This window comes from Chaetodon auriga, chromosome 8 (assembly GCF_051107435.1).
Source record: "Chaetodon auriga isolate fChaAug3 chromosome 8, fChaAug3.hap1, whole genome shotgun sequence".
NCBI classification, from domain to species: domain Eukaryota; kingdom Metazoa; phylum Chordata; class Actinopteri; order Chaetodontiformes; family Chaetodontidae; genus Chaetodon; species Chaetodon auriga.
The window spans coordinates 8635306-8657385 of NC_135081.1; the positions used below are offsets into that span (position 1 = coordinate 8635306).

The 22080-nt window shown below is 40.3% G+C and overlaps 1 protein-coding gene across 1 annotated transcript; it reads right to left on the reverse strand.

The window, feature by feature from the left end:
- Positions 1–7951: 7951 nt before the first annotated feature.
- Positions 7952–17213, reverse strand: LOC143324822 (DEP domain-containing protein 1B-like). The gene is made up of 11 exons (XM_076737576.1): positions 17065–17213; positions 14917–15182; positions 14646–14790; positions 13894–14021; positions 12393–12523; positions 12251–12298; positions 11676–11816; positions 11375–11541; positions 10132–10308; positions 8415–8597; positions 7952–8216 (listed from the first exon to the last, which is right to left on the reverse strand). The coding sequence occupies exons 1-11, from the start codon at positions 17110–17112 to the stop codon at positions 8061–8063; spliced, it is 1590 nt and encodes a 529-aa protein (XP_076593691.1). The 5' UTR covers positions 17113–17213; the 3' UTR covers positions 7952–8060.
- Positions 17214–22080: the final 4867 nt, after the last annotated feature.

A 22080-nucleotide genomic window follows, 5' to 3' on the forward strand; every position in this document is an offset into this window, starting at 1 on the left:
CTTTGTATTCCATGAACCATACCTGCTTTAAAATTCCTCTGTTTTGTCACTCATGAACATCTCTTAAAAAAGGTGCTCTCACATCACATTGAGGCCTTCACTTCTATAAAAGGAGCTTTTATTTGGCCTCGCTGGTAGAAAACAACAACCCTCACGTCTCACTCTCACAGTGGGTTGTGGCCAAAAGACAGAAAATAGCAGTGTAAGCTTTCACCAGTTGGGTTCCCCTCAGAGTTTGGTTTTGTTGCTTACACAGTAGTGGAGTACATTTCCTGGCATCAGATCAACTCAATTATCCCTTAGAGGTCAGGGGAAACAGCCTGACTTCCCACGATGCCTTGTACTGTAAATATTGAGCAAGAACAAGTCTTTTTCAGGGCAGCTCTATTAATAAAGATGTGTATCAGATACAACTGATGACACTGGAAGCAGAAACAGTTGTATGTGTTAGAATGATCATTGCTAATTGCTATTGTTTCTGAGCTCATGTTTATCAAAATTTCTAGCTCATTATGAAAGCATTACAGTGACAGTAATAGCATTTTTTCTTTTTTTCTTTTTTTTTTTTACAATGCGAGCTGGATGACAGTGTATGCAGTGTAATAACTAAAGGCAGAACTTTACTCCTCTCTACTCTAGCTTTTCATCTAGCACCATCATCAGGCCAAAATTACAATCTGTTGTTGCTTTTGGTTTATGACCAAATGTCTGAAAAACTGATGACATTCCTTTCAGACTCAGCAGTGCTAATTAGCAATTGTTAGGAACTCATGGATAGATTGCCATGAAATTTTGTCCAGATATTCATGATGCCCAAAGGATGCGGGGCCCAATGACTTTTGTGATCCACTGACATTTCCTTATTTAGCAAGGTCTGTTTTGTGGGGTCTTGGGACAAACAAGGCTACTGTATATGTGAAGAAGGTTGTATAGAGAGTTTTGTGGCTTCAGTGAGAGCTGCATAACTGCTCCCCATATCTGCTTTAGGCTAGCAGCATGAGGCTATATTAGCAACTTCAAGCACAGTCTCTGATCGGCCAGTCTCTGACATCTGCGGTCGAGTTGCACTATGGGTAATGTGGCCACTCAGGCAGGTTTTGATGAGGGAGAAGAATGAGTGGACTAGAGGTGATGATTCATGTGGCTCTGCAGCAAAGGAGATGGTTGTTTTCTTTCTAAGTCCGACAGTGCTACAGCAGTGCAATGTTAAACCTGTGGAGTACTCTTTTAACTACAGCCTCAAAGAGCAGCAAGGAAAGCTTTAGACTCTTAGTCTTGTTTATGATAATAAGCTGCACTCTGACATTACATAGAGTTAACCCTAACCCTAACCTTACCATAAGCACTATTTGCCTAACCCTATCCTTAACCTTAACCTAACCCTAACCATTCCCTAACCTTAACCCAGGTCTTCTCCCTAAAATTTAACGATTTACATTATGGGGACTTGCATTTTGTCCCCACAAGTAAGGTGAGTCCCCACAATGTGACTGTGTCAAGAGATATATATATATGTCCCCACAAAGTGAGTAATACATGGACAAACACACGCACACAAACACACGCATTTGCTTCTGGCCATCTAATTGCCCACTTGTGCACACTTAGAAACCCAATAAATCAAATAATTTTATGTAACACTCAGCTCTGACAGCATAGCTCAATCATCATTCACATCATTCAACATTCACCAGCAGAATCTTTTTTTTGTCTCAGTAAACACTGAGGCAGCGGTCACGCAGCGATACATGCACTGGATCATCAAGCCTTGAGAGCGAGCACCGTTCTCTTCACGCTGGGCAAATTAAAAAAACTTAATGCAAGACACAACTCTGCAGGCTGTGTCTAGGCGATATGTACGGACATGTTTCAGATTGCCAGACTGGGTTTGGGTCCTGACTAATATATACAGTAAAAATGAGGAAAATATTCTTGTTGAAGAATACATTTTGATTTGTGTCATTACTGACGTGTATGTAGATGCATGTTTTCTGTCTGATGATGGCAGGTTTTACAGACGCCATCTCTTGTTTGAAGCTTGATGTTTTATTACTCCCACAGAAGCCATTTCTGTGACTGCAGTCAGTTACTGTGTGACTGTGCTTTCTGTAATAATCAGGGAACCACAGAAAGTTGATAATGGCCAGTAGGTTTAACTGCCTACTTAGTGTTCAAAATGACTAATACACGAGTGTGAATCAGACGTCAGTGGCTGTTATTCACAGTTTCTTCTCTCTTCTGACGAACATGAACAAAGCAAAAACTTCAAAGAGTGGGAGAAATGATGAAGGACCAGGGTAAAATTACCTCTTGATCCTTGGATTAATGACGCAGATTTCAACCGGTGGTATCACAGATAGTTATTTTTCACACTCAAACTGCACAGAGCGATATGATTCATAAGTGTCTTTCATTAAAAACTAATGAACTGTTCTGTTTTCATTAAAATCAGGAAGAATACAGGAGTAACACTTAATCTCATGTTTTTTTAACCATCTATTACATGAAGCTTATTTATTTCTGCCTCAATAAGAAAGGAGATCTTTCTTCTGATCACACCATCGCACCTTGAGACCAGCTCAAACACTCAAAGCCACTCACTCTGTGTTTTTTACACCACCAAAAAGGGACGAGAGAAAAAGTACTCTGCCTGCATGTGGCAGAAAAACACTTGAACGAAGCAGTGATCAGCACTTAGACATAAAGATCACTCACTCACTCACTGAATCAGTCACTCACGCCCTCACGCACAAACACACTCTACCCATGTACAGTGCAGCCACATCTCCTCTAAATTGGCTGTTATCGAATAGAGTTTGATGGGGTGAAAATGAGTTCAAATTTGTCTTGACTGAGCAGACTGGATCTAATATCAAAATGAAGAGCCGGTTTGCAAGGTCACCAATTGCTTAGTGTGCATATTGATGCATTAATGCTTATAAGCTGCTGTTAATTAGCTGAAACTTTCACATTCCTAATTTGCTGCATTCTTTTGGCCTCTTTTTCTATCTATATTTTCTCACATTAGCTTCTACAGTGCTGTAATCTGACTTCTCTGCACCTTTGTGGTTGTTTGATTCGCTGCTCATGACTAACACTAACACTGAGTCAGTGCTACTGCCTCTCTGCAGAGCAGGTGAGCATCATGCTGTGAATGTTTGTGCTCTTGAAATTCTGATTGATGCGTGATTAGAGGAGACATTGTTCACAGCATGCAAAAATCTGAATTGATTCAGGTAATTATTTTTTTTCTTAATTGAGGATAAGTGCAGTAAAGTTAATCCAACAAATTCACGCTGACAGTGCTGGGAAAACTGCCAACCAACTCTTCTTCTTCTTCTTCTTTTTGACATATTTCTGTACTTGATAGTGAGAAACTATTACACATACAGCAGAACTTTCTTTCTCCCTGTGTTGCAGTGCTTTCAGGTCCACAGTGGAAAACCAATTACCAAAGCTACGTATCTATTCCCAGAAAAGCATTATGAAAACAGCATGGGCTTTCCCAACTTGAGAGCATGGGCTGACTCCCTAACACCAAATAATACCTAAAAACTGTTACAGGCTCATGCGACCTTGGCAGCCTCAGAAGAGAAGAAGACGAATGTGAAATGTAGCCGTTTACTTTCATTTCTTCACTTCATAGGATCAACTGTTGGTAATCTAGACTATATCTGTGAGTGGAAGCTGCAGCACACAAAGAAAACACACATGAAGATTATGGAAGAACAAATCATACTGAGAGGACCAGAGTCCAGCCCTAAGCCAGCACCTGGAACCTCTGACTTTAGCACCAACATTTAAGCTATAGCAGGGACTGGTATTCTGTGTTCTGGGTCTGTTTGGCTTAATTTGGATGAGAACCCTGTCAGCAACACTGAAAGATCACTTGTGCTGAATGACCATGACCATTGGGTTTAAGGCTGTACCTAATGCCAGCTAGACAAACTTGATGAGCAGCAAACAGGCTGCTTTGTATTCAAGTCAGGTTTTGCCCCCATGGCTGCAAAGGCTGAAGAGGTCCCTGATGATGGAGTTAATTCCCTCTCCTTCACTCCGCTGCTGAGACATCAGCTACTCTCAATCACCCTGAATGGAACACCCACTGTATGACTTGCAGGCCCACTGGTTGGAATGTTAATGCACTGATAATACCTGAAGCATAATGACCACATACTTCTCCACACCACCATTCATTAGAGTCATATGGTCATTTCACGGGTTTTTCATATTACCACATTAGTCACATGGTGACAACTTGAAGAGAGTCATTAGTCTGCTACTTCTGAAGGCGATCATTAGGTGATAGTTATATTAGAAGTATTGCAGTTCAGTAGCTTTTCAAAACACGTGCTTTGATAGCTGATAATTTCATGTTGTCTGAGGCTTGTCTGAGTTTGGTCAGAGGGTCACTGACTGGTCTTTTGCTTCAGTTCCTCTATCTGTCTGCATTGCTTTGGACACAAACTAGATTATATCATTTACAGCACAGGGGAGATGGATTTCTTAAGGTATGCAACAAGAGGCGTGTGTTCATTAGTCTGTTGTGAACGTTCGCCTGGTGCATCTCATCTAAATGATGTTTCAAATCAATATCACATGCACAGTGCAGCAGGAGGTTTTAACTGAGATTTTCTGGACTCTTCCCAGTTGTCTACATGCATACTGCTTAATGATATTGACAGGTAAATCAAAATGTGTGTTCACATGAGATAAAGCTAATTATAGGTGTCATGAGTACTATCAGGTTACCACAAAGACGTGTGTGAACATGAGCTGATGCTGAAATTTGCTCCGAAGGGGCGCAAATTAAGGCAAAAATTCATCTGGTATGTTGAGGATGTTTCGAATTGAGCAAAAAAAAAATTTACAGCTCCAACTCATGAATGTGTGGAGGTGCAAGTAATCAAGACTGTAAAAACACTCCAGATGTCAGATTTCAGGTGAACAGCACAGGAAAATGTTCCCTGCTTTCAGTCCAAACACCCAAAGTCAAGCAGCTCTGTGCTAATCATCGTGACTCTGAGTGTGTTAGCATGCTCACTTTTGAGCACAAAGTGCTTTGAAGGCATTTTGGAAGTCCAATATACAATCATTGTAATTAGGCGTGTAAATCAGAGGTAAATGGACATGAATCGTAAAATTCTGCATCATGGCTGGCGTAGACAGGTGTGTTGATTAAAACAGAAACTATGCATGAAACAGAAAAACACAGTTGAAGCTGTTGGTCTCGTTTCATCATGCTTTGACACTGTGCAGAACTGGAACATTTCCAACTTTGACGCCCACAGTGGTGGTATCAAAAACAATGCATGCCTGAGGAAACAGAGGTGAATGACACAGACCTTCACCAGCATTGTCCCATTCGTCTCAAAACAGAAACTTGCGCCACCAGACAGACTAGAAAATGTCTTATCGCTGCATACACTGCACTTCATACACAGGTTTCAACACTGAATCGCTGTGGTGATGAGCTGTGTGGGACACTGATGTCTTCTCTCAAACTGCCGTGTACGTGCCTCTGTGTTTACTGTGTGGGATGTTTCCTTGGGAACGCATGCAGGTGTCAGCTGCTGACTTGCAACTCTTTTGCTGTGTCACACACATGTGCTACACATCTCACATGTCATTCTGTCACCCAGTAGATTGATATGTTCTGCATGATCCTGAAGGATTTCCATCAGTTATATGAAAGAGAGATGGAGGCAGGGCAGACGAGGTCATCTATAAAAGTAACTCTTTCTCAGGGCTGGGAAGAATGCATTGCTTAATAATGGTGAATGGCAGTATTTTTCTTTTATTGAAACGAAAGAAAAAAAGACATATAAAACACATAACAGCAATTTTCAGGCTCCTTCTTTTCTATACTGGTATGATCCCTTTTGTATGTCCTTTCTTTATTGAGATTAGGATTTCAAAGGGCATGGGTATAGAAAATGATCAAACCCCTGCCCTCTTGTGAACATACAGACAGCAGAATGTGCTTTGCAAACTGGGTCTGAGCCAAAAACGGAAATCAGACTTTATCCTCCAACAATACATGAGCTGTGCCTGTGCTTGTTATGTTCTTGCAGGGTTATTGCTCTTCTGCTGTATGTGATGATGCACAATAAACTGCACCTAATTCAGCTACCGATTGTACGCTGGAGGATGCATTTGCTTACGTTCATGTTTGGGTTACATCAAAACAATGTTCCCCTGTGGAAAATATCAAGTCATCCCTCATATGTAACAAGAAAAGAAGGGCAGCAAAGCAGTCATATCTGCCAATTAGAGTTTTTATGGGAAAATCAGCATCAACATGAAATCACTTTTATCCCGTTGATTTCTTTCCAGCACAGAGCAGCAATTCAAGTGTAACAGTAATTCCAGCATTATTGCATTTGTTCAAGAGCATTTAGGAGAGTCAATATAGAAATATCAGTACTTAATCAATACAAAAATAAAAACAGTCTCAATTTAAGTGAGAAACCTGATTGACATGACAAAGCAGCAGGTAACAGAAAATTACAAAATACATTGAAAACAGTGAAAGGGTTTTTGAGAGTGAAATATGTACCAAACAAACAAACAAACAAAGAGAAACAAAACAGTTCTTATATACAGAATAACACCAACAGGCACAAACATGAAATGAGTTGTTTTCAGAGTGCACATCCAGTAAGACCCGTCAAGTAAAGTGGGAGGAGGGTTTAGAGAGAGGGGTGAGACAGTGTAGAACACGTGAAATGTTTGCTTTTGCCTCTTTTTTTCTCCTTTTCCTCATTCTAGAATTTAGGATATCAACATAACAACTAAATCTTTTTGTACACTTTCTACAGCAAATGGCATCAATAGTTTGACCTCGACAGTGTAGAACTCTGCTCAGTTATGATGTGTTTGTAGTTAGAAATGCAATTATCCACTGGAGCTCATCTAGAGCTGAGAAAATGTTCACTGACAGACTCATATCTACATCATACTGACCATTCTACATCAGAAACTGATGGTGAAAATGAAATCTTTGCGTTATAAGTGTCAAGATCATGAAATTATCTAATCTGTTTGAAGAAATGCCTCAGGATTTATCTGTGGAGCACAAAAATATACATCAATATAAATGCTTTTAAGAGTATAACTTGCTTTGATCATTAACGTTCCTACGAAACATGCTTCTGCAGACTCATAGGGAGCTAAGAGGGGGACTTACCATGGATACTGATCTGCATTTACAGTACCCAATAATATTGAATGTGTAATACCTCTCCAGACTCTAAAATACCTTTAAAAATACCTACAAAACACCATGTTTGCCATTGTTGGGGCAGAGACTGGCATGTAGGTGCTGTATAAGACGTGATAAAAACACTCAGTCATTGACTTTGACCTCATGGGAACGTTACCTTTTCACAACCTATAAGCCGAACTCCTAATAACCTATTAATACTTTTGAAATACATTTCATTCAATTTAGGTACACGACAATGTCAGTCAACTACCATCCCTGCTCGTAACAGCTGAAATAGATGGGGCACAGACACAACGCATCATGCATACAGAGCAGAGGTGTCGTGCTGTCTCCATGCCCCATGTGTTTTGGTCATTAGACCTTTCTAACAAACAGTATCTTAACAGAAAAATACACCAATACATAAAATTAGAACAACTATGGGTTCATTTTAACAAATATGAGTGGTTCTCTCACTGTTCATCAATGATCATTTCCTACATATTCTTCAAGTTTTCTAGCAACACAATAAGTAAAAATGTATCCACATTCATTGTTTGTAGTTTTCAATATTTCAGTGGGAATGTCTCATTATTATTATTGGAACTATTATTATTATTTATATGAACTGACCTTTGACATTATTAGTTCAACAGTGCTACAAAGCTCAACTAATCAGTTTTAAACATTAGTTATGCCAATTGACCAAATGTGTGCGTGTGTGTGTGTGTGTGTGACCAACACTGTGGCCAGAGCTCCATTACAGCCACACTGCTCTTTATATCCTTTATCTATGACACTGAGATTGAGTTGTTTCAACAGCGTGAAGTGCATACGTGTCAGTGGTGGCAGATCATGCCCTGAAACTCCAGCTCCTCTGGAAGGGCGTCTTAAGTTTGAAGAACATGAGTGGAGGTTTGAGTCGTGGGGTTTTCTCGGGTATGACAGCAGCTTTGCTCTCCTCAGTGGGAAACCGATTGTTGTAGACTTCTGGGTACGACCTCTGGAACTGAAAGGAGGAGGATATGCATCGTTACCGTAGGGACATGTGCACACACGCACATTCTTAAAATGAATGGCTCAGATGCACATTCCACAGCATATTGCTCAAAACTAGTCTGATTTTGACCATCAAGCCTCCTCTGAGTTCTACATTTAACAAGGTTGTTCTTTTAACATGCCTTCTCTCCAAACAGTGCAGCCATACCTGTTTGAGCCTTTTTCTCTTGTCCTTGGCAGGCAGCTCTTTGTCTGCAATCAGGCCTTCCAGCAGCTCCTGCAGCGGGATCTGTGTTCCTATCACCTTCTGCTCCTCAGACTCCACCCTGCTGATCTGCTTACAAAAAGCTGGAGATGTGCTGAAGTCTGTATCTGATCCTGCATATTTGATCTGATGGAGGACACAAAGGAAACAAATGCACGTTTGGTGATTTACACTGGTGTGACACAAACTGATATTCTGGATATGTACACCCCTGTTTTGTTGTCAATAATAAATAAAGTACAGGATATTTCTGCAAAATATACACAAAAAAATAATATGCAGCCAGTAACGTGAAGCTACTGACTTACCTGCTTAAAAGTTACAAAAATCCAGTTTCTCTGTCAGTGACATTAACTGTAGAAAATCCACTATTGTACAGGGGGTTTAGGAACTACCCTTTCTGTAATTCTACTAAAAACACAACACAGTGGGTGGATGGTTATGCCTACGTCTCCCCCAGAACACTTCAATGAGGAAATATATTATGACTAGCAAATATAAATAATATGTTAAGTGTGCAGGGTGGTTACAGTTTTAAAATCTCATTTAGAGAATTCAGTTCAGATGGAATCATGTTTTCATCCTCTTCGCTGCGTGGGATGTGAAGCTTATGCATCTACTGTTGGACAACGAGATCAATCAGGCCTTCGTTTGTAGGCCAAACAACGTTGAACACAGATTGTATTTCCTCCATTTTCTGACGTGCCAGCCAAAAGAAAAACACATGCAGGCATCAATATGAACCAACTGTGCATGGAAGGATAAAATAAACCTCCAGCCCATGAAGGCGATCGTGAGGAGAAGCACAAACTGGTAAGAGAAAACTGTGCCGCTGCGCCTGTCTACGTCTGATACAGTGTGTGATCCCACATCTATTGAAAGAGATGCTTCTATAGTTACTACAGGTTTACAAGGAAAACAGGCTTACCTTGAAGCAGGCGGTGCGAAAAGTGAATAAAACCCCTAAAGACTGTGGTCCTGTTTCTGACCTTTACAGTGTTGCCCATAGCAACAGATACAAACCAGATACAGGGACATCAGGCTTCAGCGCAGCAGTGACGGTGCTGTTATGAACAATACCGCTTTAATAATATTGATGCTTAAACCGAGTTCATGAAATTGCCTCAATGATGAGAGACTCTCATATGTTCATGCAGTAAATAGAATTTCATCCAATCATCATCAGCATGCAATAATGCTGCTGACTGGCTGCTTCCACCTCCATTCCGGCTGCAGTCTATCACAAATCTAAATTTGTTTCAGAAGAAAATCTCAAAAGGGTTTTTGCCAGATGGGACACTAAACCCACAACTAAACGGACGGTCATCAAGACCCTCAAGTGCTTTCCACTCACATTAACATAATGGATGTAATTTTCCTGATTTCACGTGGCTTTATCTAATATCTAAATTTCCCAGCCACTGTCTCCACACTTGGTGTGTGGCAAGTTGACGGAACCAATCTGACAACTGTCATACTGTTTCACAAATGATGCACAGATACGGCTTGGTATACATGGACTGTGGGAGGGAGCAGATGCAGCAGAAAGTGGGTGCACGTTACTGTGATGCAGAGAGCACCACCTGCACAGGCCTCCTCACGCACACTGTCCCTGCTCATAAATCCATTCATGACCCGTAGCTGCACAGAGCGTACCGACCTGAACTCTTTTGAGGTGGGACAGGTGCTCCTCAACCTGGTGACGCAGCTTGGAAGGAACTTGGAAGATGGTGTTGTGGTGCTCCATCATGAAGGTCACCAGTTTGGTGGCAAGCAGCTCATCCAAGTCCATCTCGTCTACTGAGCCCAGAACACAGTGTGAGAACATCTGCACCATCTGGACAGAGACCGCAAGGAAAAGGATTAGAACCTGAATATACTCATTACATGACACAAGCGTAAAGAATATGAGCACCTGTTGAATCAATCCAAAGTAATACGTTTTGGACCACACAGCATTTTTGTGCAGATTTTAATATTTGAATTTTGTATGCACACAGACGGGGACTGGGAGTATCATCTAGACAGCCTAAATTCATACTTAATATAATCTGAATTGCTAATAAAACATCAAGGTTAAATGCTTCTGTGCTGGAGGCTGTGAAAGGGCAGTTCAGATCTTATGGTTCTATAGTTCAGGTGTAAACACAGTATCATATATGACCCGTAAATTTAATACAAAAGAGTGCAAGTCTGGAGCTGTTGACCATGAACTGTATTCATTCATTCATCTTCTATACCCGCGTATCCCTTTCGGGGTTGAGGGGGGGTGGAGCCTATCCCAGCTGGCAATGGGCGAGAGGCGGGATACACCCTGAACCGGTCGCCAGCCGATTGCAGGGCGACATAGACAGACATACAACCACTCACACTCACACCTATGGACAATTTAGAGTCATGAACTGCATATTTCTCTAAATATACTATACTCAATTTTCAACTTATCCATAGTATATCAAATGTTCTCAGTCATCCAGGTCATAGTTATCAAAGGAGGGTTGAATCAAGGGAAACTTGACTTGGTATGGTTTATTGAGTATACTTCAGTGTGAACAGTCTGCTGGGAATGGCAGACTTCATTGTTCATTTAGCGGGTAGTATGCAGCACATACTGACTGAGTATGTATTCAGCTCTATGTTAGCATGCAAATTTGAACACAGTGCGGGATTTTTTTCCAAAGCCTCTTGCACAATATTAAATGCTCTTGCTTACAAGCTTTATAAAGGCAGTGTGAATTGCAGGACTATCATATTTGTATTATATTCCTTGTTCATGACATTCTGTGTCCTTAAATTAGAATGCTGATTTGTGGGATTTCCTAACAATCCTACTCTTAATTAACCTCGCTAAACCAGAAAGGCAGCACAAAGACTGGTAGCAAATAACTGTCAGTAACATGTACCAGTGTGCGGGTAGCAATGAAGTCATTGAGTGGAGGCAGGTGGGGATTCTGGCAGACCCGAGCCATGAGACGCAGTAAAAGCTGGAGGCGTCTTCGGTTTGGAGGAGGCAGTAAGAGACAGCTGACTTGAAGGGCTTCAGTGGCAACCTCTTGCTCCTGCAGCAAACCTGCAGAGATATGGGAAAAGAATAGTCCTGCTCCTGAGGGCAAACATGCCGACTAGACAAACTGAACACCAGCAGCTGTTTATCTGTGGCAGAGCACAAATATCAGTCGTGGATCCACATTGTGAGTCACTTACTGAGAATGTTGACAAAGACTTCATATAGCTGGAAAGTCAGCAGGGGTTCTTTGAGTCTCTGAAAGTAATCTCCCACTGTTCTCAGAACATCCCTCTCAAAACCCGGGTACACTGGCTGTTTGCTTTCATTGCCATTAGGCCCTGAGAAAGCAGACAAATGCAGTTTTTAGTGCTTTACGACAAATACGTAACAATTAGAAATGCACAGCCCTCATTCCATGTTAAACTTGAATAAGAACAGAATGCAATCACATGCTAACAGATTGTGTTCTTTCTTTTTTGGATTTGGGGTCGTACAGTTAACCCTGGTTAATGTTGAATACATGTGCGTAAGCATGCCAAGTGGCACTTCAGATTTTATGGTGTGTGTGTGTATACGTATACCTACTCTCAACTGTCATTAGTGAAAAATAAACTGTAGCGTCTGTTTACAGACTAGCGTCCTCATGAATCAATTTAGAACGTACTGTAACTTATATCCTTCAGCTGCTTGTACCCACTGAAGTCTAAATCCCAAAGCAGATGGGGATGCTTCTAATATAAACTTTTAGAGTGAGCAGAAGATGTAAACTTACAATTGGCGAGGCATTTCATTGCTGATATAACCCAGTATGGCATGTCCTCTGGAGATGCAAAAGGAGATACAGTAGGTGAGTCATAATATTCTTGTAAGTTGCTGCTGAACAATTGTCCTTGCAATTGTGAATCAATGCATACCGGCTTTATTCTCCAATACGACTATGCCCGTCTTATTAACGCTGAACACATTGTGAACAATGTGCTTGCCGTTCACGTGTGCCGGGTTTAAAACTCCATCCAGTGACGTCAGGCCCAGCACGCCCTGCAAACTAAAACAAAAGAGATGCTATTTAAACATCTGAAGTAGTGGGTCCCAAAGTGGGTCCATGTCACCCTGGGGCGCCTTGCAGGCAGGTCAAGGGTGCAGCTTTATCATAGCATTGTTCATTTATTGTGTGCATTTTTACTGTCACATTACATTAATAAGGTTTTATGTTACATTTCCTAACAAATCAAAACAGAAGGAAAAAACAAAAGCACACAGTGTTAACACAGTCTAACAGGACTGAATCTGAGCCCACCAATAAAGCTAAAATCAGACCCAGGCTGCACGGTTACAACTTATTGGAAAGGTTTTGGCTGCTTGTGGAAGACAGACATCTTGGATATCTGTGGTATTGCGTGTTCTGAACATCATAATGTGTGAAGGGGCTCTGTCATTGCTGTATACAAGAAAACAAGATAAGAGCTAGCTTGTCAGTGAAGTCACACCTGCACATCCACATCAACAGCAAGCTCACTCATCCCATTAAAAAGCCTGCAGTTTTTTTTTTCCCTCTCCTTGTAGCCCTTAAATAGAAACTAATTTTAATTTTGATTAAAATGAAAGAAGTACATTTAACATAATTACACATATAATTGTATTCATTGTTTATTTTAAATCTTTATCTCTATCAGATGACCTGATGGCTTTTATTCTGAGTGACTGAGAATGGGCGTGTATTATGTCAGTTAACACTGATATAATATAATCAGCGATGCACATAAATGGTACACAGGCACACACGTGACAAAAATTAGAAAAGCAGTGATACAGATGTCGCGTGTAGCTCAGTAGAAAGATAACTGTTTCTTCATGAAACTCCTCATAACAAGGTCAATGGATTATCTCGAGTAGCCGGGCTGTGATTTCTGGAAAGAGACACTGCTGTTCAGTTTTTCACATGTATTTTTTGGGCGCTTTGAGCAGCGCAAGCCGACTGCCATCTGGTGCCATTACAATCGAGACAAGACAGACAAGTCTACGGCCCATGTCTACAGATCTCTGCAACTCACACCAAAATAATCTAGCTTGATAAATAACAATTACAGGTAAGAGGGAAAATGTATTGTTGATTTGGGGTGAACTGTCCCTTTAAGACCAAGCTATGAATGGGGTGAGAATCAAACATCATCTCCTGGTATTCACCTGAATGCTTGACTAAATGTGAACACCTGAATATAATATAATATAAAATTGTTGAAACCTATAAGCGTCTGTGTTCATATATGCATGCTATACTAGCTTGGGGTGCGATGAAGAGACATTTTCTTTGAATGGGTGCTGTGGTCCAAAAATGTTAGGGAACCACTGATCTAGAGCAAAAGATAACAAACAACATGAGCAGTTTGTAATGAGGTACATTGAAGGGTTACATACTGTGCAACTGTCATTGATTTCCAGATGTGGTCCACTTGTTTTGCGGTTATCTCCTTCCTCCGTATGAGCTTGCATTCATGCACATCCCCAATAGCTACGCTGTGCCTTTTATTCCACAAGTCTGAGGTCTGATTGAAAAGGAATAGGGACACGAATGAAACATTCTTTTTAACTTACACTGAGTATGCAGAAACATAGAAAGCCCTGTGTAATAAGAATCCAACACGTCAGTCTTCTAACTCAATCAAATAGAACATTTATGTGAGAAATCTTTGTTAAAAAAAATAAATAATAATAAAAAAATAATAATAAAAATACAAATAAATACGTTTTCAGTCCTTTCAGTTTTTTGTCAACGTGATGCAACCTAATAAAAGTACCACAGAACTGAGTTCAACAAAGAAACAACTGCAGCAGGAGTCTGAACAAAAACTGAAAACACAACTACAAGTAAACTATTTTTACCTGTCATTTTTTTCAGTTATATTTAAGTATTTTTTGTTCAGCTCGTATACTGCACTGCATTACATTGAGCTTTCCTTTTAATTTTTCAGTGTATGGTATAAGCAAAATAATGTAAATGACAGCTCTTAGTAGTAATTCAAAGAGGGGAAATGAAAATGATCTCTGTTAAAATGATCTCATCTTGCCATTTGCTCTCTATTAAGTTTGCATATGCTTACTTCACTTCAAGCACAGCATGAGTCAAAGCAAGCACTGGCATAGCTGAAACAGCTCTGTCTCTTTCTCACCATGACAGCAGACCTCAGGGGTGCAATGTTTTCCCGCTGAGGCAATTCTTCGTAGTCATCCCAGCGAATGAGTCTGGGCAGGTCACTGCTGTCTCTCAACATGGGCCTTGTTGGAAAAGACTTCAGTGGAGACAGTGTGGGGAACCTGGAGAAAAATACAAAAGCACTGGGCTCAGCCGGAGAGGGAATGGATAATCTGTCAATAAGGAAAAACAATACGTTCTGGTTTATCAACCAATACAAATAACAGTACAAGACGACAAAGTAGTACCTGTACAGATGGCCGCTGTCTTCAAAGTCCTCTGTCCCATGGCGTCCTTTGATGTCTTCAATGACATGGGCCTTGAGGAACTTCCTGAGCAGCTGCAGAGTCTGGTAGCGAGTCACCTCGGGCCCAAAGTTGTAGTTGCGCCTCAGCAGCTCATGCAGATAATCCACAGCCTCAGATCCTGTAAAACTCCAGTCATAGTAGCGGAAGTGTGCCCAGTGCCTTTTCAACGGCATGCCTCCACGGAAGAGTTTAATAGTTTCATTCCACTGCAAAATAGGGAGACATATACATTGTGGTTTGACAAGTGATGTGGGATGTAAAAAAGACAGCAAATAGCACAGATAGCAAATTCAAGGAGTGCTGCTAATTGTTAGATATTGCATGTAAATATTTCACTCAAACTACGACTATGATAGAGCACGCATAAGAGCATTTTATGTATTCAACAAGTTTCTTTTTTTAATGTTATGAGGGCGGTTTGGAACATTTTGTTAAAAGGGGAAGCATACAACATGTGAGGACTGAAATATCCTGCCCTCTGAAACGAAAAACAGTGTGCATTTCCTTCATTTCATAGTCTGCTCTGAAACAACTTTGGCCGCTCTAATATCCTCTAGTCACCAAAAAATGTAGGCAGGTATGAAAACAAATAGAGCATTATGTGCTCACACTGTTTGGGTGGTGCAGAGGTTATGGATTATCAGATCGTGCAAAGTATCCTGATGGGCAGGAGAAAAATGAAAGAAGTAGATAAAAGCAGAGAGAGACAGAAAGAGAGAGACAGGCTGCACAAGGTCATCACAACCCAGGCGATTATCAAACTGTATGAAGCAAATGCTGCTCACTCTGGTCTGAATCACGAAAAGAGCTGAACATGTGAAGGGAAAGATTAAAAATCTTAAAATAAGTAAAAGCCAAGAGGCTGGCCTTTAGGCTCCTGGGAAATGGGATAGGGATGGTCGTTCATTAAAACAAGTTGCAGAGGAGAGAGAGAGACAGACAGTGGAGTAGAAAGTGTTTCTTTTTTTTTGCACGTTTTTGTGAGTGAAAAAAAGGGTGAAGGCTTTGTGGATGTTGAGACTATAATCCATATATTTACTATGGGGTGCTTGGAAGCTTAGTTAACGATAACCTCTAACTACCAGGTGGCACAAATGCAATGCACACAAGCTTAAAAAGACATGAACTGTAGGTAAAAAAGAAGAAAAAAAAAGGCCGAAACCAATCAGGGAAAGGATAAAAATAAAAAAGATAGTAAGGAAGCCACTGTGACATATCCTTTCAACTTGAGGGTGTGTTTTTTTTAGCAAACATTATTGTATGGCTGTTCGTGTTTCTTTGCATGTCATCTGTCCTGATTCAGCACAGGTTTGTTCAGTCGAGATTCTCTTGACATTAGGCCTTCTTCACAGAAGACATTTTGACATGTAACAGCACCAAAGGCACAGGTGCAAATAAAATTAATGGGGCTGAATTCCATTTAGCTGCTTGCGTCTCAGGGTCCTGCTATGATGCAGCTCACTGGATCACCTGAATATAACAGAACTGTCGTTAACATTATTTAGTAACACCTGTGCCATTTCTACTGTTACAAGTCAAAATGTGAAAAAGACCAACAAGACAAAAAAGGAAATGGGTGCATTAACCTGCTAGTATATCTACACATATAATTCAGAATGATTTTGCAATGTGTTTTAATGTGTACATAGTTTATAAGAGTTGAAAGGAGTCCAAGCCACAGCCAGTGAGTGAACATATTAGCATTACATTGAATGGGTTCGCAGCTACCCTCAACAATGTAAACTCCGACGACTATTCTCGCAAATGAGGTAATAATGAATGCTGAATAGCATTGCTGCACAGCTCTCAAACACAGTCACAACAAACTAAACATGCGCAGGTATTTCAGATACTACAGCAGGCATGCAGGGCAATTAACGATAAACTTAAGACTGAGCTCAGTTTAAAGGTACGTTATCGCTTTCGACCACTCAATGAACAGAAATGATAAACGTACTAATTTCGCAGCGGTAACTTGAAGCAATTTTACACATTTAACGCAACACTGTAACGTTAAAGTCAAAGCCTTTCAACGTCACATTTGCTCGTGCCTTGCTAACGTTAACACTAAGTTGACAACAAACTCACCAGTTTGGTCGCCCTGTATGGACCCGGACCGATGACTTTACCGTCCATTCTGGTACTGAACACCCACTTCACGCGTGTGAAAACATGGAGATAGATAACTTCTGTGTTACCTTTTCAAAAGCTTCTGCTGCGGATGAAAATACGAAGTTACAAGAGTATCTCAATGCGCAGACGTTGCTGCCAACTTTGAATCTCGTGCGTCACGTCATTTGAACGACGTGATTCGACGGTGAGCTGATCACGTGACCACAAGAATGCAGCCTTTATGAATGGACATGCAGCAGGACAATACACACGTCAACGTTCAACTACTGATACAAGTATACTACTACTACTACTACTACTACTACTACTAATAATAATAATAATAATAACAACAACAACAATAAGAATAATAACATATTAAAAACAGATTACATAAGGGTCATAAAAGCATACACAAACTGTTATAACAAAAATCAAATACATGAAAAAAAGACTTCAAAAATGCGCCACTTAGCAGACATGAAAAAATAATATACACATTCAATAATAGCTCAGGTACTGTATTTACGGAGTAAGCAGTGCTTTATGTAAATGTTTGGCTAGATTTGCCCTTTGTCCGTGGGCCAGACTTTGTCTACCTGGTTCATTTTGAAAGACAGGATCACAGAACATTACCATTTATAACCATTTCTAAAGTTCAATGTTTGATTGATTCACACAAGCCTTTAAACTAATGACAAAGACAAGTTTAGTTTCAACTTATTGTATGTTGTCTAATTTCCTTCAGGATACATGTATAATGTAAAGGGATCTAGGCGGATGAGGCAGCCTAGTCACTGCAATGTTTGAAATGCAATAAGATCCCAAAATATAATCAAATAGTGAGTAGCTGGTGACATGATCTTTTAACAGAACCCAGGCTGTAGCTTTCTGGATAGACTGCAGGAATGACAGGAAGGTGTGGAGGGAATTACATAGGATGAACCAAAAGGAAGTAATTGCAGAGACAACCTTCTCCCAATCAGTGGACAATTGGTATGGTTCATAATTGAAGAAGTTCATGGCTGCACAGGGAATGACTGCACAACCAGTTTAACCTGCTTTCCAAAACTTGAAATTGGAATAAAACAAGAAACACTTGGAGCAGCCTTTCAAAGCCCACTGAGACCAAAATTGACAATGTGCAAGACTGCCATCTTTCCCAAGCTGAATGTTTACAATGCTGTGGCTCTACAGTGATGACAAAATATTAAGAACTAATCTGTCAGTGCAGCAGAAATGGCATAAGGCATTTAATGCCCCCCTGAAACATTTGCTGTAATACCCAAGGCACAGGCTTTTCCATTTAGTATGTTGGTGCTTATAAGGACAGAGAGGCACACTGTTTTTATCTAAGAGGTAATAGCAAGGGTTCCCCTTTTTGCAGCAATGGGCCAGAGAAAGATGCCTGATCAGGCAGGTCGAGACAGAAATGCTGAAACACTCAAACTTAAGACTGACTGAGGGAGAGCTGAGTTGCACCTTGAAATGACCTTGGATAGTGACAATGTTGTATTAAAATTCATGAGAAACGTCATGACAGCGATCTTTGACTTTGAAAGAATTTTAAAAGCAGTAGTATAACTTGAATAGCTTTAATCTCTGGTATTATTACAGTATAAACTATTCTCTTCATTCCTGTTACACATTAAAGGCAAGTGGCTGAAATATTCCTGAGTGAAAGTCTGTAGACACTTGACAGCTAAAAGGTCAACAAACACCTGTGCAGAGATGTTAACAGCCTTCGCTGGCTCAGAGATCATGAATATATTTGGACAACATAAGCCTGAGATCCAGAGTTCTGGTTTAATGACTTGAGCTGGGTTTTTGGATGCCAGAAATCACATTTGAGCCTACCAAAGATGTCAAGACCCTAATCAAACACTGATAAGCCCATCGACAGTCCTGTCTTCCATAATCCAACCTGGCTACATTCCATTTAAAGAATATGTCTCCTTCCTTTGCCTAACATCTCATCCTTGACTTCTCAGTGAAAAGGCACAGCGATAACCAGAAGAGGACGAGAGCAAAGATACTGAAGGTTCTGCTGACGACATGAAGGAACAAGGCAACAATCAACAGAGCCAACAGAGGCAGTGAGGCTGCTCATTATATCAGTAGTTGGAGAGGAAATGAAAACATTCCTGAGCAAGACGGACATTGACAATATTCATCATGACCAATAACTCATAAGCCCAGTGTGATTCACACACCATCACATCATATTTTTTGTGAACACCTCAAACTGTTAGATTATACTATTGCCACAAGACATAAATGGGAAAATAGCGCACAGTTGATTTTTGATAAAGGCATGCATCCTTATGAGTCATAAAAATACAGTACTTATAAAATGCACTCACCCCCACTGGAAGATTTATGTTTTATTGTCTTTTAAAATTGAATCAAAGTAGATTTAATGTGCCTTTTTATGATCAAAGAATTAGCCCCTTTAATGTCAAAGTGAAAGTCAATCTCTACAAAATGATTTCAATTAATTATGAATAGATAACACCTGCAGTATTCATCCCCTCCATGTCAGCACGTGATGCCGTTTTGGCAGCAAGTGCTGATATCTCTAACAGAATCACGACACTGCACAGAACGTTGAATCAAGACACAAGCAGATTTATGCCACCATCAATTTAAACCTTGTTACAACCTGTGATCTCCATCTAATTGATCACGTGACTTCCAGTTGGACTACCAGTGATGATTTAGGCATTTTGTATTTAATAATTAATTGTTTCTGTTTTAGATTGTCTGGAAAACAGTGAACCTTTAATCCTTCTGTGTCCTGGGTTGACATTTAACATTACAATAAACTGAAAACCTATTAAGGTTTGGAAGAAAGAAGAGAATAAAATAGCTCTATCAAAAAGCTGTCAGATTATAATACACTTATTTGCAGAAGAGGTTGATCTGGTGGAGGCAAAAATCAAATCAAGACACCCGGTGCTGGTGATGTGTGGCAGTTAGAATCAGATGACACAATGATCACAGAAGTGAGGGTGAGAGGAAGGACAGCTTCATTGTGTTGATTGAGTGTGACTGGAGACTTGTTGAAGGTGTGTCACCAACTCTGATTATAACCAGCAGCGGATACTGATCACTTTTACCTCTGAGGGACACCTGTGTGTCCTGTTGTCATGCCTCATTAGCAGGCAGAGGTGAGGAGGTATGAGGGCTCTTTCACATCTTTTGAAGTCTTTTAATCATCTGCTAATAAAGGCAGGTCATTTTTGGATGCTGAGTTAATGAGGAGCCAAACACAGGAGAATGAAGGATGGTGCATTTTAACCAAACAGAATGCAGTCCCTTTAAAGTTATAGGTGCCTGTGTGTTTGATGGTTCTAAGGATAGACATATGTCCTCCAGTTGCAGGTTAGCATGTCATTCTCTTTATATCTGAGGATAGTTATGAATGCATACACTGGATTTTTGAATTGATTCGTCTGCAACCCTTGTTCCAAAAAACACTGTGTAAAACATAAAGATTAAAGAATTAAAAACAAAGACAATACATTCAAGGCTATTGGCAAGAAAAACTAGTAAAACCGTTTTTGCCCTTTGGTCTTTATGATTAAACAAACAAAAAAAAATTATAACTTGATGACCTTTAGAGGTGCTGGTAGATGTTGTTTGTTACCTTTTAACAGAGCCAGTCTGGCTGTTCCCCCTAACTGTTTCCAGTCTCTCTGTGAAGCTAAACTAGGTGGCTGCTAGCTCCAGTGTCATACTTTTGTAGTGAGTCTCGGCAAGAAATGGAATAACCCTGTTTCCCAGAATGTCAAACAATTTCTTTCATTTTAGACATTGGTACAAATCTGTCGCTCCAAATGCTGAACACTTCTTTGCACTTGAATCACATCATATCTGTCATCAGATTTTGGCTGCCAATTCATCTTCCTGCATCCTTGTCCTTGTCCTCTCATGTAACGTAATGTCACATTTAGATCTTTGAAAACGCAAAATATTGCCAACTTTGCAAAGCACTGAAAAAGCAAAAGGTCTACCACTGTCAAGATGCACAACCTTGCACTTGAAAGGTAAACGTACTGTCCCCATTAAATGAAAGGCAGACAAAGATTACATTACTCACAGACCTGTCACTTTACAATGTGATTGATTGTCAGCTTGACAGAAAGTGGACTTAGGGGAGGCCATATTGCAGAGAGATCAGGTAAAACAGAGGTGTGCCTATGCAGTACAGCATCCACTTGTCTTGAGTGCTCCTGTGGAAAGGGATGACATACACCAAGTACGAGAAGGCATGGTATGACAGCAGCAAAGGTACTATTTGACACGAACACATAATGAAAAACAGCACAGTGCTGCCCGTATCCAGCTGAGCAACTCCTCGTAATGTTTAACTGTGAGGTCATGACATTGTTAGCAGTCTATTCAAAATCGACCACAGACTTTATTCTAAAGACTGCGTGTAGAGATTTGAAGAAAATACTGCCATTTGATCTCCTGCTGTGTTGTGCTAGCAGTAACACCTGGGAGACTGATCTGTCTTTGGCTTTATCTCAGGAAGACTATCTAAACATGCAGTGAAAACAGCAAAGTTGGTAGCTTATGTGCAGATCAAGTACAAAATGCACCAAAGGAAGGCCGCCTGTGATGATACTCTGGTTGTGTGACAAATGAAGGCCCTGAACAGAGTAGAACAAACTCAAACTGTAAAAGAATAATGAAAATGTTACTCCACAAATGCTGGATGAGAAAATGAAAATGAGAAACTGTTTGCTAATAGGTTCACCATATCAGCTTAAAAGGTGATGATATGTCATGCCGTCTCCACAGCTTGTTTCCCAAAGGGGTCAAAAAACATCACCTATGGCAGCTTTAAAACATAGAACGAAAAAACTAAATCTTTCAACCATTTTTTCTATGGAATGTGTTCTAAAGAATTTAACATTGTGGATATTTTCTATGGTATTTCCACTTATTTATCTTGTTGTATTTAAATTGGCCCCGAATGTACTT